General features: G+C 47.4%; 1 protein-coding gene across 4 annotated transcripts in view; it reads left to right on the forward strand.

The window, feature by feature from the left end:
• The window catches only part of ASXL2 (ASXL transcriptional regulator 2), a 98,958-nt gene that overhangs the window by 58,874 nt on the left and 26,706 nt on the right, over window positions 1-13,378 (forward strand). For 3 of the 4 annotated variants that reach the window (XM_084514032.1, XM_084514033.1, XM_084514034.1), the window contains one exon: window positions 10,361-10,476. In XM_084514032.1, coding sequence (XP_084370158.1) covers window positions 10,361-10,476 — 116 coding nt within the window. Of the gene's footprint in view, window positions 1-7,035; window positions 7,167-10,360; window positions 10,477-13,378 lie in introns of those variants that run through there. The other variant, XM_084514035.1, reaches the window with a different exon arrangement.

Below are 13,378 nucleotides of genomic sequence, written 5' to 3' on the forward strand. Positions count from 1 at the left end.
GGAGGCATCAGACCTCGTGTGTGTGGGTGTCGGCTTCTTCAGAGACTCCTCGCAGACCTATTGAGCTATGTAGCAAGTGGATTCTCTTAAAAGCAGACTGTTATTAGAAACATAACCATACCAGTGATGGCAGCCGACACAAGTTCCTTTTTCAGCTCCCCCTGGAAGCCATGCGGGAAAGCTCTGGGTTCTGGAAAGCTGTTCAGGGCCGTGGTACTGCCCCAAACCTGCCTGGCAGCGAGTGCCGCCAGTGCCCTGTGCGTGCTGCAGTTTCTGCTGTATTTGTTTAAAGCTGCCCATTCCTGGGCATCGGGTGACTGCCATGCACAGCTACGTGGTTTAATACAGGCAAGTGGGTTTCTCTGTTTTCCCATGATGTTAGTCGGCTGTCACTGAGCCGAACTGGTGAGCTGTGTGGCAAGGTGAATAAATATTTCAGGGCAGGAAGGTGCTGCGTGTGCGCTCCTTCGTGTTTCCCAGCAGGTCTGCCTCAGTTTCTGCTTCCACAGTGCCTTGCCAGTGCTGTCCCGCTCCTCTGAATATTCCTCCTAAAGGACTCAGAAGTTGAGGAATAACCTATCCAAATGACGCTTGCTCCTTGATTGCTGCACCTTGACCAAGATCCAGAGAATGAGAATACCTGCAGAGAACAAAAAGGGCCATTTCAGAGGGTCCTCGAGGCAGGCCCTGCGTTCACATTGAGCAACAGAAGGATACTGGGAAAGAGAACAGTTGTTTGGGGTCAGCCACATCACAACTGTCCGCTTTAGGAGTTGAATGTCAGTGCTAGAAGCTTTTCTGCTGTGAGAGAGTAACATAATGGCCTTTTTAAAAATAAATCTGCTGACGTGCTTAGGTGACAATTTTCCTGTCTTCCCTCGTTTTACCGTAGATGCATGAGCCTCGTGTGTTTGTGTCTCAATGTCCCTACCCGACGTTTAGTGAGAACACCAAACCTGCAGTTGAAATTCCCTGCAGGGTTGGTTCCAGGCTGCAGTAGTTCCTGTGCTTAGTGAAACCACAAAACCGTGTGACACCGAGAGGAAAGCCATAGTGCTGCAGGACCGTGCAGATGTTGGTTTGCCAAGCCCCATTTGCTCTGGGGCTGGTGAAGGTGCAGGGCTGGCTGCCTCGCTGGGCTGTGCTCACGGCCAAGTGGCGTGCCCCTGCCAGCCAGAAATGGGGCCAGCAGCACCAGGGCCTGCCTCAGCAGTGTGCCGTTCCCAAACAGGCTGCCCTGCCTTTCTGCTGCTGTGTGGGATCGAGAAGGGGCCGGCTGGGTTCTGGCAGCCCCGTGCCAGCCCCGTGCCCGCTGAGGCCCTGGAACTGGCCTCAGGAGGCGCCATGCCGCACTAGGCCTTGTGCTTCCTCCTCCCTCTTAGGTTATCACATGAAGTGACAGGATTTCTTCCATGCTCCCTCCTTGCTCTTCGTTTCAAGGCCATCAATAGGCACCGGTGCTGGCTGTGTTCACGTGCAGACATCTTCACTGTGTGCGGATTTGGGCCACACAGCACTGTGAAGGCACCCACCGGCCTTCCTGGTGACTCCTCGTCAGCACTGCTCCTCTTCTCAGGCTCTGCTGGTCTTAACGTGGAGCATTGCAGGTGTCTTTTATAAATTTTGGATGGCTCTTCTCTCCTTGGGGCAACCTGCAGGTGCCTGTGCGCTGTCAGCAGAAAGTACAAAGCTGCAGCACCTGGATTTTCTGCAGCAGGAAGCCTGGGCAAGATGGGCTGCTACAGTCAGGTCTTGGTTTTACACATACTGGCCTGGACCTGAATGATTCCATTTCTGCTTTCCAGGCTCCAGAAGGAGAGGAGCTAAGGGGAACTGCTGAGTTCTTTGAGCTCTAGAGGTGTTTTTTTAGGAAGAGGGCAGTGCTTGTGGCATGGAAACGAGTAAGAAGAAAACGCTGAAATCTTTCCACTGATGTACCACATGCTCCTTGAAAGTGTAGCGTGTTCAGACTGCAGGAAAAATGCAGCTGGACAGAGCTGTAGTGCTGGCAAAACACAACCCTATCCGCTTGGTGAGATCGGAGAGCAGCAGCAACCCAGCTCAGCTGCCAAGTGACTCCCAGTGAGCGCTGGATATTTGTCAGCCGTGGCAGTGACAGCTCCTGTCGAATACCTGGGCTGCCAAAGTGCATGGCGTGAATAACTCCCATTTAGCAGTCACCCTTACAAGTCCTCACTTTTTCCTAAAGGCACACACGTGCTATAATACTAAAAAACCAATTCGGAACAACTTGCTGGTGTTGGCTGGTGTCTGCTGAGTGTCATTTTTTAACATGTATGTAAAACAACTACCTTACACTCCAACAGATGAAAAAATGCTGTTTGGATCAGCAAAGTGTCTCTAAATTCAGAGCATTTTGGTGATCATGATTTTATTTTACAAACACACAGGGAGTGACATTGTCTGCCTCTGTCATCGCCCTGCATCCTCCAGGAAACGTGGTAACGCTTAACTTTCAGAATTGATAGGAATAGAGATTGCCTTTTTTTTTTTTTAACTGTTTCTTTTAATTTAACTTGTTTTATATTGGGGAGGGGGCTTCTCATTCTCTTGTACATGCCGTCTGCAGCAGGGCCCCGGTCTGGGGCTGGTGTTCCTAGATGCGCTGCGTGCTCTGAATAATGAAGGTGGTCCCGTGCCCTCCCTGTGCCCCGAGGCTGAAACCAGAACTACTTCTGTGTCATTTAGGCAAGCCTGGGGTTTGCTTAGCTGGGAGATCTCCGTAGTTGATAAGGCTTTGTGACAGTGATGTTATCTGGCACTTCGATAGTGCTGATGGGTGATGTTCTGTCCTGGAGAGCCCACCGGGACCCCGAAGAGCACAGCAGTGACCCGACCTGTCCCCGTGACCACCAGGCATCACGGGCACGAGGCCTCGAGTGTTTGATGTGGGAATAGGAATGTGCAATCCGTGTCACAGCACTCGAAGTTTTAACTTCACCCAGGGCACGGTGCAGGAGCGGGAGTTCCAGACAGTTGCAGTTGGGTGATATTTTTGGTCATTTCTCCCTCCTTAATTTTAGCAAGGAGCAGTTGTGTGGTGGAGAGCTTTTCTAAAATGTCGTCTCACTTGTAGGTTTGGTCTTGTTTTGTTATGAACTCAAGCTGGAGTTCCCGTTCTTGCTCTGACAAACTGCATGCCTGTAAAATAAAGGCGGCGTTGGGCGAACAGGAGACGTTTCTGTGCTTCTCAAAACGTGTTTCAATGACTTTCACTGGGAGTTTTTCATGTAATACATCTGGATCCCATTAGCTGTTTAAAATTGGGTTATTTTAAGCTTGTGACTGCACATAGTTGAAAGGGGGGGAGTATTGTATTTTTAGTTCAGCCTGACTGTACTTTCTTTCCAAATGAGTAAAGTTCAGCCTTTTCTTTCTGAATGTGTAGCTTTCAAGGCAGAAAACCCTGTGCAAATGCACACAGCCCCTTGAGCAGGAACTCTGGACCTACTATTTTAATTCTTTTCACGTTATACTCCCCCAAGCCCAAACAAAAGCAGAGACAAAGCCCCAGTAGAGTCCCTGCGTCCGAGCTGCAGCCGGGAAGCAGAGGTGAGTCCCTCGTCCGTGCGCCCACGTGGCGCTCCCCGAGTCTTGCAGCAAGGAGAGCAGGCGTAGGGCTGGTGCTGCTGCCTGGGTAGGGCTGCTTCTCCTACTGAGCCTGGACCACGCTGCACTTGGGTCCTGTTAAAGGTAGGGTAAGTGTCTCATGCCTGCAGACCATCCAGAAGAGTTCTTCTTCTGTGCCATGCAGTAAACCAAATTTACCCTGGCAGCAGGTTACAGGTTTCAGGTTCCTGGTGGGTGGAATGGGGTTGGAGTTGATCTTTAAGGTCCCTTCCAACCCAAGCCATTCTGTGGTGCTCTGAATGGGTTACCGGGCTGTGTGACCCGTTCCTAAGGCATTGGTTTCTGTGGTGCAGGTAGGCAGAGCAGTTATCCAGCAGAAGGCTCTCTGTTTTTTATCCAGAGTTTTTATCCAATGCTCTGAGTTTAAATTTAGCAGAACGGTTTCACTGCTCCAAAATAGTTTGATCCCACTTACCAAAGATGAGAGTTTCTTTTACGGCATGGTATATTTGAAACGATAATTAGCTCTGATCTTTAAAAGCTGGAGGATGAGACACCCAGTGAAACCCCACAGTCTGCAGTGATGAGCACAGGTCAGGAGGCTGCACCCCTGCTTTCATCACGGAGCCCGTTGTGGTATCAAGATCCAGGGTCCTTGCACTCATTTTGCACTAGGAATACTTGGCTGGATTTGTTTTCGTTGTCTTCCTAGCTCATGTAAAAAACTCTTGGTCGGGATCAAAGTTTATCAATCTGTTAGATCTTTCTTTCTTCTGAGCTGAGAGTATTTTACCTCTCAAACTCTTCCAGCGACTGCAGTTTTTCCTTTATTTCCAGTGCAGTTTTAGTAGTTTTGCTTCCTTTTGTGCTGTTAAATGGTTTGCACTTAAGGTATCCATATGCCAATATTTGGTAAAGTGAACACCCGAGGCTGACCTTGAGCTGACTGCTCTAAGAATAATTTTCTTCTGGAGTCACTGAAATAAAACTGCTGTATGATGCAAGGTCATTCTTCAGGCTCGCTTTCTTCAGCAGTTCCCACTGCTCTCTTCTGAGGCAGGCAGCCGGTCATTTCTGCAACATCAGTTTAAGAAAATCTTACTCTTGATCCTGATTTTGGAATTACCCGAGTGCCTGCCAAAAAAGCGTGACTTCTGCCATCACCCCCAGTGTGACCCTGCAAGCTCTCCCTCTGCGTTCCTGGTCCCTGCTCTCCAGCTCAGTGCTCCTCCAGGTGGTTTCCTGCATTGGTTAAGCCGCCGTGCTCTCAACAGCCCAGTTCTGCAGCGACAGGGGAGGGTGAGGCAATAAATCAAACAGTAAATTAGTGGCTGAACGAGCTAAGGTCCGTATAGCTGAGTTCCAGAAATACTGAGCTTTAAGGCACATTGTGGTCAGGCTGTTCATCTTGCTCGCACAGAGTGGGATCGGCCACATCCATGTGTTTTCTCATTGTTTATCTGGTGCTGTTTGTGAAGGACAAACCTTAGCTGCAGTATTACTGTTAAGTGTTCCTTTAAACTAATGAGCAGATGTATGCGGTAGGATTTCCATCCCAAACCATTCCGTGGTTCTGTGATCCTGTTATTCCACACAGGCAAATATCCCTCTAACTTCACACCCTAGAGTAACCAGACTAAGATGAGATGTCCAAGAAAAAGGAAACGAAAAAAAAAGGTAAAAATAATTCAGGCATCTCCACTTTTCCCTATTTTTCAGTCTTATGTGGTAAATACCCAGCACCAGATGCGAGTTACGAGTCCGGCTGCGTGGTGTTTGGTGTCAGGTACTGGGCAAAAAGCAGCTTTGGGCAGGGACAGCAGAGCGTGCACAGCGTGGTTGAAGTCCTGGAGGGTCAGAAGGATGGTGGTGCTCCCCATTGCCTTTGTGAATGCTGGAAAATCCCCCGTTTGCTTTGTCTGAGCTGTAGTGAGCCAGTGCCTTCCTTCAGCACGGGGGCTCAAGCACAGGGCCTTACAGGTGTCTGAACAGCACTCTACAAAGCAACGACACGAGGCAGCATCTTGATGAAACCATACCTGTCCTGCTGTTTATGTTAGGAGGGACTGGCCTTTCTTTACATCCCCAAATTGGCAGTATTTTACTGCAGTTTTTCCAAGAGTATTAATTATTTGTTTTCTTCCTCAATAAATTGCTGTTAAATAAATCTTACTGTATCTCCCCATTGCTGTTAGCACAGTTTGTAAACATCCGTAAGAGAATAGACTGACCACTACCTTAGGGTTTGCAAACCTTAAAGGAACCTGACACCTTGTAAAATGTCATCGGATTTTGCCAGAGTGAAAATTTGTCCCTTAACACAATTAAATCTATTGCAATTTAGTTTCTCAGAAGAAATACTTTTGTGTCAACTACATTAAGAAGACTGAAGTGTAACGGAGCCTCTGTCCCACGTTTTGCAGCCGTAATTGACTGCAGATGTACCTTCTGCAGCATTTTTTCTAGCAGCTGGGACACGGGACTACACTGGGTCCATTCTTAGTTTATCTAAAATTGGCTTTCGTGAGCTTTGGCTGACACATGTTCCACTTCGTCTCATCTACTTTAATCTAAGAGAGCTGTTAAAATTTCACCTGGCACTCCCCTCTCCCAGCCAAACCACCAGCGGGAAGTAATAAACCCTTGTGAATGAAGCAGCTGGCTAAGAACCCGGGGCTGAGCGTGCGGAGCTATTAGTGTTGGAGCTGTCCTGGCTATGCGTGCTTAGGTTTAACTGCTTCTCCAGGCCAGCACTTTCGGATACTTGAGGGTTTTTTGGCACTGCCCTGCAGCCGTGTTTCTGTCCTTGTCTCCTGTTATCCGGGTGACATCTCCATCCCTTCTGTCACGCCTCTTTGGGACAAGAAGGTTGTGTTCACTGTTTCTAATGTGCAAAATCGACTAAAACTCTTTTCTGCCAGGTGCTGTCCCACAGTCTTCCCTAATCTTCAGCTGATGAAGGAAAAGCTGTGCAAAGCAACTCATCGAGTGTTTTAAATGGGTGTCTTGCAGGGTTCAGTGCTTTCCCAGGTGCTGCTTTCCATTCTGCAATTAGTTCTGCAGCTTCCCCCCCAGAAGTGCTCTTAGGATTTAAGGGCATCAAGAGGCATCAGCTCAGCTCCGCATATTTTTCCAATTAAGAGAGCTTGAAGTGAAGAGAGAGCGCACTTCACTTAAGTCCTTTTTAAATCTAAAGGAAACAAGCTCAGCTTGTCGAGCCCTGTCCTTGGGGGGAGTCAGAGCATTTCTCTGTACGTGCACGTCCTTGCGTTACACCTCCACTTGGCTGCATGCTGAGTTCTTAAGAGGCTGTAAACTTTCTGAGAGCTTCGGGCCCAAGGGCCCAGGGGTGTATTCTGCCGGGTTTATCCCCTCGTCCACCCCCCTTTGCTTTGGGGCCCGCAGCTGAGCTCAGGCAGCTGTGACTCGCTCGGCTTTGCCGAGTTCTCCTCTTTGTTCCCCCGAATCTGCCGTGGTCGCAGCTGTCGGCCGGAGCTCCGCGCCCGTGGTAGCACCCGGGGCGTTCAGAGGATGCGCAGAACCTCAGAGCACGGCTTTTTGGGTCAGCTCCAGGGGTGAGTCCTCCTCCCAGGCGGGGATCGCAGCCCGCGCCACCACTGCTGGCTTCGGAAGGTTGCTTTCGTGGTTACAAGGCAGCGTGAAAATTAAAACGTGAACAGGACACGAGACCGGGGAAAAGTAGCCCGCTTGGCTTCATGCATCTGCTCCGCGCAGAACCTCAGGTTTCTGCAGGGCCAGGCTTCAAAGAGGATGTGGTTTCTGTTCTGTTCACGTGTCTCAGAACCAGCAGCAGCCAGTCTGTTTCGGTGCACGGGGTGCAAATGTTGATCCGCACTTGGGTTTTCCTCGTGTGTAACAGCAACAAACGCCGGTGGTCTGGGAGCTGGGAAATGGGAGCTGGGATTTGGGAACTGGGAGCTGGAAATGGGAACTGGGAGCCAGGAGTTGGGAGCTGGGATTTGGGAGCTGGGAGCTGCCCGTGGACGTGAAGCTGCATAACTTGGTTCTGCATGTTCCAGTCCCAGCCCTTCCTGCAGAGTAACAGCAAATCTCAGTGTTCCTAGGTTTTTTCATGTCCTTAACCATTTTCTTTACTTTCCTGAAGCCTGTCAAACTCTGTAATACCTTTTTTTTTGATGTTATGTGATTGGTGATACAGCATGCAGATGAGACAGCCAGCATAAACAGCTGTGAGAACTGCAGACACTTCATCTCTCCATCCTTACTCGTTGCATCACCTTGCAGGTCATTTTCAAATACCTGTCAGCCATCTCTCCTGAGCTGACAGGGTTCATTTGGATTACTACAGGTTCTTTGTGTAGCTTGTTTGTTTTCCTCCGAAAATGTACTTCCTTGCAGTCTACCCCTAAGCACTGAAACGCGCCCTACTCAGCACGTGACCTTGCAGAACATTTGTTAATTCCTCGCCTGATTAACGTTGGACTCCGTTCTTTCCTTCTATCCAGCATCAGAGTAAGGCCAATTCTGTGTTTTTTAAACAAGTGCCAAACAATTTTTAGAAACCTTTTTCAGGGGGCGTGGTGAACATCTCTGGAAGTCTGAGAGACTCTCGGCAACAACCTCGCTTTTTTCCCCATTACTCCTTATTGATGCATTAAAAGAATTCCTGCGAGTTTATGTTCTCATGAACTCTCTCCAGGTGTTACCAGGCTGTGGTCTTTCCAACACCTTTTTTTTTTCTTCTTGAACTCTGATTTCAACCAGACTGAGAGACAAATATGAGTTCACAAAGGCAGTAGAGGCAGCGTGTCTCTGGAACTTTCTTTCTGCTGTTTTAAAGTAGAGATATAACCTTCGCTTTCCAGGGCTTGCTACTACAGCTTTTTTTTTCTTTCCCCTATTTAAGTGGTAATTATGCTTGCTGTTCAGCTGTGTCACCTTTATTATATACACCTATCCACATGGATATGGCAATCTCATCAGTGACTTAAATTACTGGTTTCTTACTATGTGCAATAGCCTAGGAGTTGTTTTTAATGGCATTTCAGCCTGATACAGCCTCATCTCCATTGCATGTTCCTTCTAGGAAACTTGCTGTTGACATTTCATTCCTATGCCACACATGCGAATTTTGCTTTGTATAATTTGCTGTTACTAATTTTGTGCCTTTTATTGAAATTGCTCTCTGGTGCTTGCTGTCAGTGCACCATTCAGCACCTTCCCTTTCCCGTGGATACTGAACAGAACCACAACACACCTTTCGTTAATGAAGAGCTGTTGCTATTATCTCTCACCTCCCTTCTGCTAGGAAAGGATCCTAGTTTAGCCTATGCAGGCTGCATCTAATTGCTTCAGGAAGCAGTAGGTCAAGCAGTTAACGGGGAGCTATTTATTATCCCTTATGATTGGGGTCACGCTTGTCTCTGGGATCAGACATTCTTTTGCACTTAGTTTTTTTCCCTTGATCTTCCAGCTGGCATGATGATCTGTACTAATTTATGTGTAGATACATACACAGACCCCGAATTTGCTAACTTACGCTGCATTTTTAACCTGCTGCTCCCACACCCTGTCAGTCTCATGGCTTTGGGGTTCATTGCAGGTGCAGCCGTTATCTCACTGATATTCTTGCTGACACGGGTGGTGTCTGCTTTGTTACGGCCGTCATGCAATGTGAGGCATTCCAACTCAGGGCATTTTGCTTTTTTGGTCTTTTTTATTGCACTCTTTCAGCCTCAGCAGCGAAACTGTTCACTGGCCATAGCACGCTGGGTGCCTGCCTTGTTATGTACACACACGTGGGAGGTTAACCTGGCTGCTGGCCACTACAGTACAAGTTTGCCAAGGCAAGAGAGGGAACACCGTGATTCTGGCCTTGGGCACTGCCAGGGATGGGGCACCCCCAGCTCCTTGGGGCCGCCTGTTCAGGGCCTCGCTGCCCTCAGAGGGAAGGATTTCCTCCTGACACCAAAGGGCTTCCCTGGCTGGCCACGTACCCATCAGGGTAGCTGCCAGAACAGACTATTTTCAGTATCCTGTGCCAAAGAGGTATAACATAGCCACACAGCCAGCTGTGATCTGATTCCTATCCCTGGTTTCTTGGTTGTAAGGGATGATACGGAAACCCAAATCATGGGAAACTCGCAGCCTTGATTTAGGACTCCACATGGCGAGGAGTAGATTTTTTGCACTCTCTCTAGGCTCGTTCAGTGAGCATATTTGTTCATGTGCTGGCATATCCAGTATATTCCCATATTTCTTTCTTAAGAAGAAGCGAGTGATAGTCACGTTCCACTTTGTTTCCATGTCATTTATCTTCCCACTCCTACATGCGGTGTGGAGTTAATCTGGTCAGAAATGCCACCAGGCAGGCAGGTACCTGACCACGGGTCATTCCGGATGAAGATAACCATTACCTGTGTCTGTATTTTTATTTGGACTTCAGGTAGCTAAACCTGTGTGAAGCTGAAGCCTTTTCAGGCTGCAGTGTTGTTTGATAGCAGCTATTTGCGTGATTAAAATCATGAAAAAGAAATGGACGAGAGGCGAAAGGTCTGAAGTCAGCCGTAGGAATTGCTGTTGGCTTTCTGAGGAAAACAGCTGCCTTGTGGATACAGGACTAGGAAACAGAAATGATTCTTCTGTTACACAAGTCACACTTGCTAGAGGTGCAATTTTCATGAGCCTCGTGAGATGGTCTGAAATGGTGAGGACTGGCTAATGTGCTGCAGGCAAACGTATAAAGGTTGGGCTGTCCGGTGTGCTCATACGTACTTTTTTCTTGCAGTGTCATCTAGGCTGTCACAGACGTCCTCCCCCCAGTCCAGCTGCCCATCACCTTCCATCCAAACAGGCAAAGTCATCTCCTCGTCCCAGAAGCACAGCAAGAAGGCACTCAAACAGGTAAGCAGCACGGTCTGGAACCTAGTTTAGGGATTGTTGCAGTAATTTTATTTCTCTGGTAAATCATCTGAGTGGAACTGCACTCTGCGAGGAAGTAAGTCAGGATTTCCTGCCTGTCTCGTAGTAAACAGGGCTTTGTTAAAACATCCCTCTCTCCTAAAGGAGATTGAAAATACTGTGCTATTTAGTGCTTTGCCTTTTCCCTAAAAAAACAGCTGGAAATTTTGTCATTGTTATTTTAAATAATGGATAGAAGACGCTGTTTATTTTCACCCAACCTTTTGTTGAGTGTCCTTAGCTTTCGACAGCCTGTTTTAGAAAATGGAACATCTTTTTGAGAAAAGAATTAAGTCCTCTGACTTCATCCCCTAATTAGGGGCGTACTTCCCCTTCCAAGGAATTCTGTGGGCAAAGTGTGTATTCATTGAGGGATGAAGGGGAAGGATTGCACACTGAGTTTGCACTGCACTTCTGCTGGGCATTAGGAGAGAAAGAGGAGGACTGGTTATTTTCCACGCTTGGGGAATGACTGTTCTGTAGGTAGTGTTTATTGCAGGCACTCAGGATGGAATGGGTAAGTGTTTGTACCTCAAATGATCTGTTTCTTTTAATGAAAAATGCAAGATGAATTAGTCCCCTGAGTTTCTTATTTGCAGGTGTTTCCCCAGCTGCATGGTTTAGTTTTCCATGAGCCTTAGAAAGGAAATGCTTTAACAGGGTTAGATTTACTCCTTAGTCGAGTAAAATCTGTAAGGAGTTATGAATCAAGTTGCAGAGGAGGTGCTAGTCGAGGGATTACGGAAGCTTGTCACAGCCTGATGAAATCAGGATGTGTTCCGGAGAGGATTTACCTCTACCAGCCCAGCCTGCTTTCTTGAATTTGCCAGCTGGGAAACAACGCTCAGAGTGGTATTCAGCTGTCAGAGATGCCTGCAGTGTTTGGAAAAGGATTTGCAGTGAGAGAGAAGGATCTAATTAGGGCATATTGTTGAGGAGGATATTACATGACAAGATAAGGAAACTGAATAGACTGGAGCTTTGTTTCCAGCGAGTTAGGCTGATGTCAAAATGAGATGCCTGCTTAAGGGAATCTTTTCTCTTTCATTTTCCACTTTGCTCTTTCTCAGCAGAGGCAGCAATGTTACTATGGCATCGCTTGCTGCTGCTAGGTGAATTAAAGGCGTGAGATTGTGTTGTCACTTCAGGCAGATTTTCTGAAGTTAAGTCAAGCTTCTACATTCATTTGAATCCTCAGAATGTTGCTTCTCACTGATTCAGCATGATATCAGCTATACTCTTTGCCATCCCTTCCTCATCCCTCTTTAAGCCTGGCTGGCTGTCATTTGTCTCCAACATCCACAAAGTCCTTTCTCTTTTAAGAGAGTGATCAAACTCATGTAGGGTTTGTTATGAACAGTCCTTTTTCCACCGTTGTGTTCAGCAGTTCCTCTTCATTTTCCCTGTTCTGTGGACCCCTATTTCCAAACTCCATCTACTCCATCTACTTTTCTCCTCTCCTCCCAGCCTGTCATTACGTGACTCAGAGTTTTCCACTTTCTGTGTCCGAATTCCTTCTGCCCCTGTTACCACCAGCCTTCCTCACCTTTACATTTGCTCCTCTCTGCCTCTGCTCTCTCCCTCCTCCACTCCCCAGCTTTCATATTCCAAGATGTGTACATCCTGAGCATCCTTGTTCCAGCTCTGTCTCTGTATGTAGCAAAATATGTCAGAACCTGTGAGTTCCAATCTTCAGACAGCGTTCTCCGTTTCGCTGTTCAGAATCTCATTGGCCTGGAGAAAAAAAAATCAGAAACCCAGAAAGAGAAATGGGGAAACAAATTGTGTCTGCATAGCGTAGCATAGCATACCTGATTGTACTTCACAGTTCTGCAGCTGTCTGTAGGTCCAAAAGCAGTTCCTGATGGTTGTCATCTAACATCACAGCAGCTCTTCTCCCTCAACTCTTCTGTCCCAGAGTACAGCATCAAGTTGTAGCATCGTGGTAACTTATCTTCTGGGCATACGGGTAACTTATCTTTAGGGCACAGAGGTGTTGCTGAATGGTCTGTAACCATTCAGACATTCTAACTTACCTGCCTAAAGTTTGCTCTGGCTTTGGGTCAAATGAAGATCATTGCATGCCCGATCCATTGCTTAATTTTGGTTCCAGTGGAATTCTGCCATTTTGACCAAATATCACACCCTCCACCTCTTCCTAAATTGGATTGCTCCTGTGGGCAGGAAAAGTCCTAAAAAACAACAGAATGAGTAAATGTTGATAGCAGGAAGGAGACAGAAGTGTTATGAGTAGAGTAGTAGGAAAAACATAATTCTTGTTTCACTCAGTATCTTAAGGAAAGCTTTCTCATTTTTAATTACACCCGGCTTATTTGCTAGTGTGCACTGGAGGAGACAGCTGGCTGGATTCAGCGCTCCTGTCTTAAGCACTAAGTAATTATCACTGGAGGGAAGAGAGCAGATTTGCAAGTGAGGACATTTAACCCTTGAGCACCATGCTGCTGCTATATAGACGGTAAGTATCAGGTCCTTTAAGAAAGAAGAAACAGGAATTAGTTCATAAGCAAATCAGAGATAAAACTGTAAAATACATGTAAATAGCATGGCGTACAGTGGTGTGCCGACACCACGCAGCGCAGTAAGGGAGCAGATGGCTGTGTTCAGCACAAGCCACGTGTTCCTTCCAGTCTTTGTGAAGAATCCGGAGTTAGAGGTTTGCAGGATCTGAATCCAAAGTGACAGAGGCATGTCAGTGCTCATCCTGCTAGAATGATGAAACAGGCATGGGGAAAAGCTCCTTGGTTACAGGGATAGTTTGCTGATACGGGAAAAAAGTCACTGAGATTCTGAAATGTAGAGTCTGGATCCAGAAAGACTGGTGATT

Source organism: Aythya ferina (genome assembly GCF_964211825.1).
Source record: "Aythya ferina genome assembly, chromosome: 3".
NCBI lineage: Eukaryota > Metazoa > Chordata > Aves > Anseriformes > Anatidae > Aythya > Aythya ferina.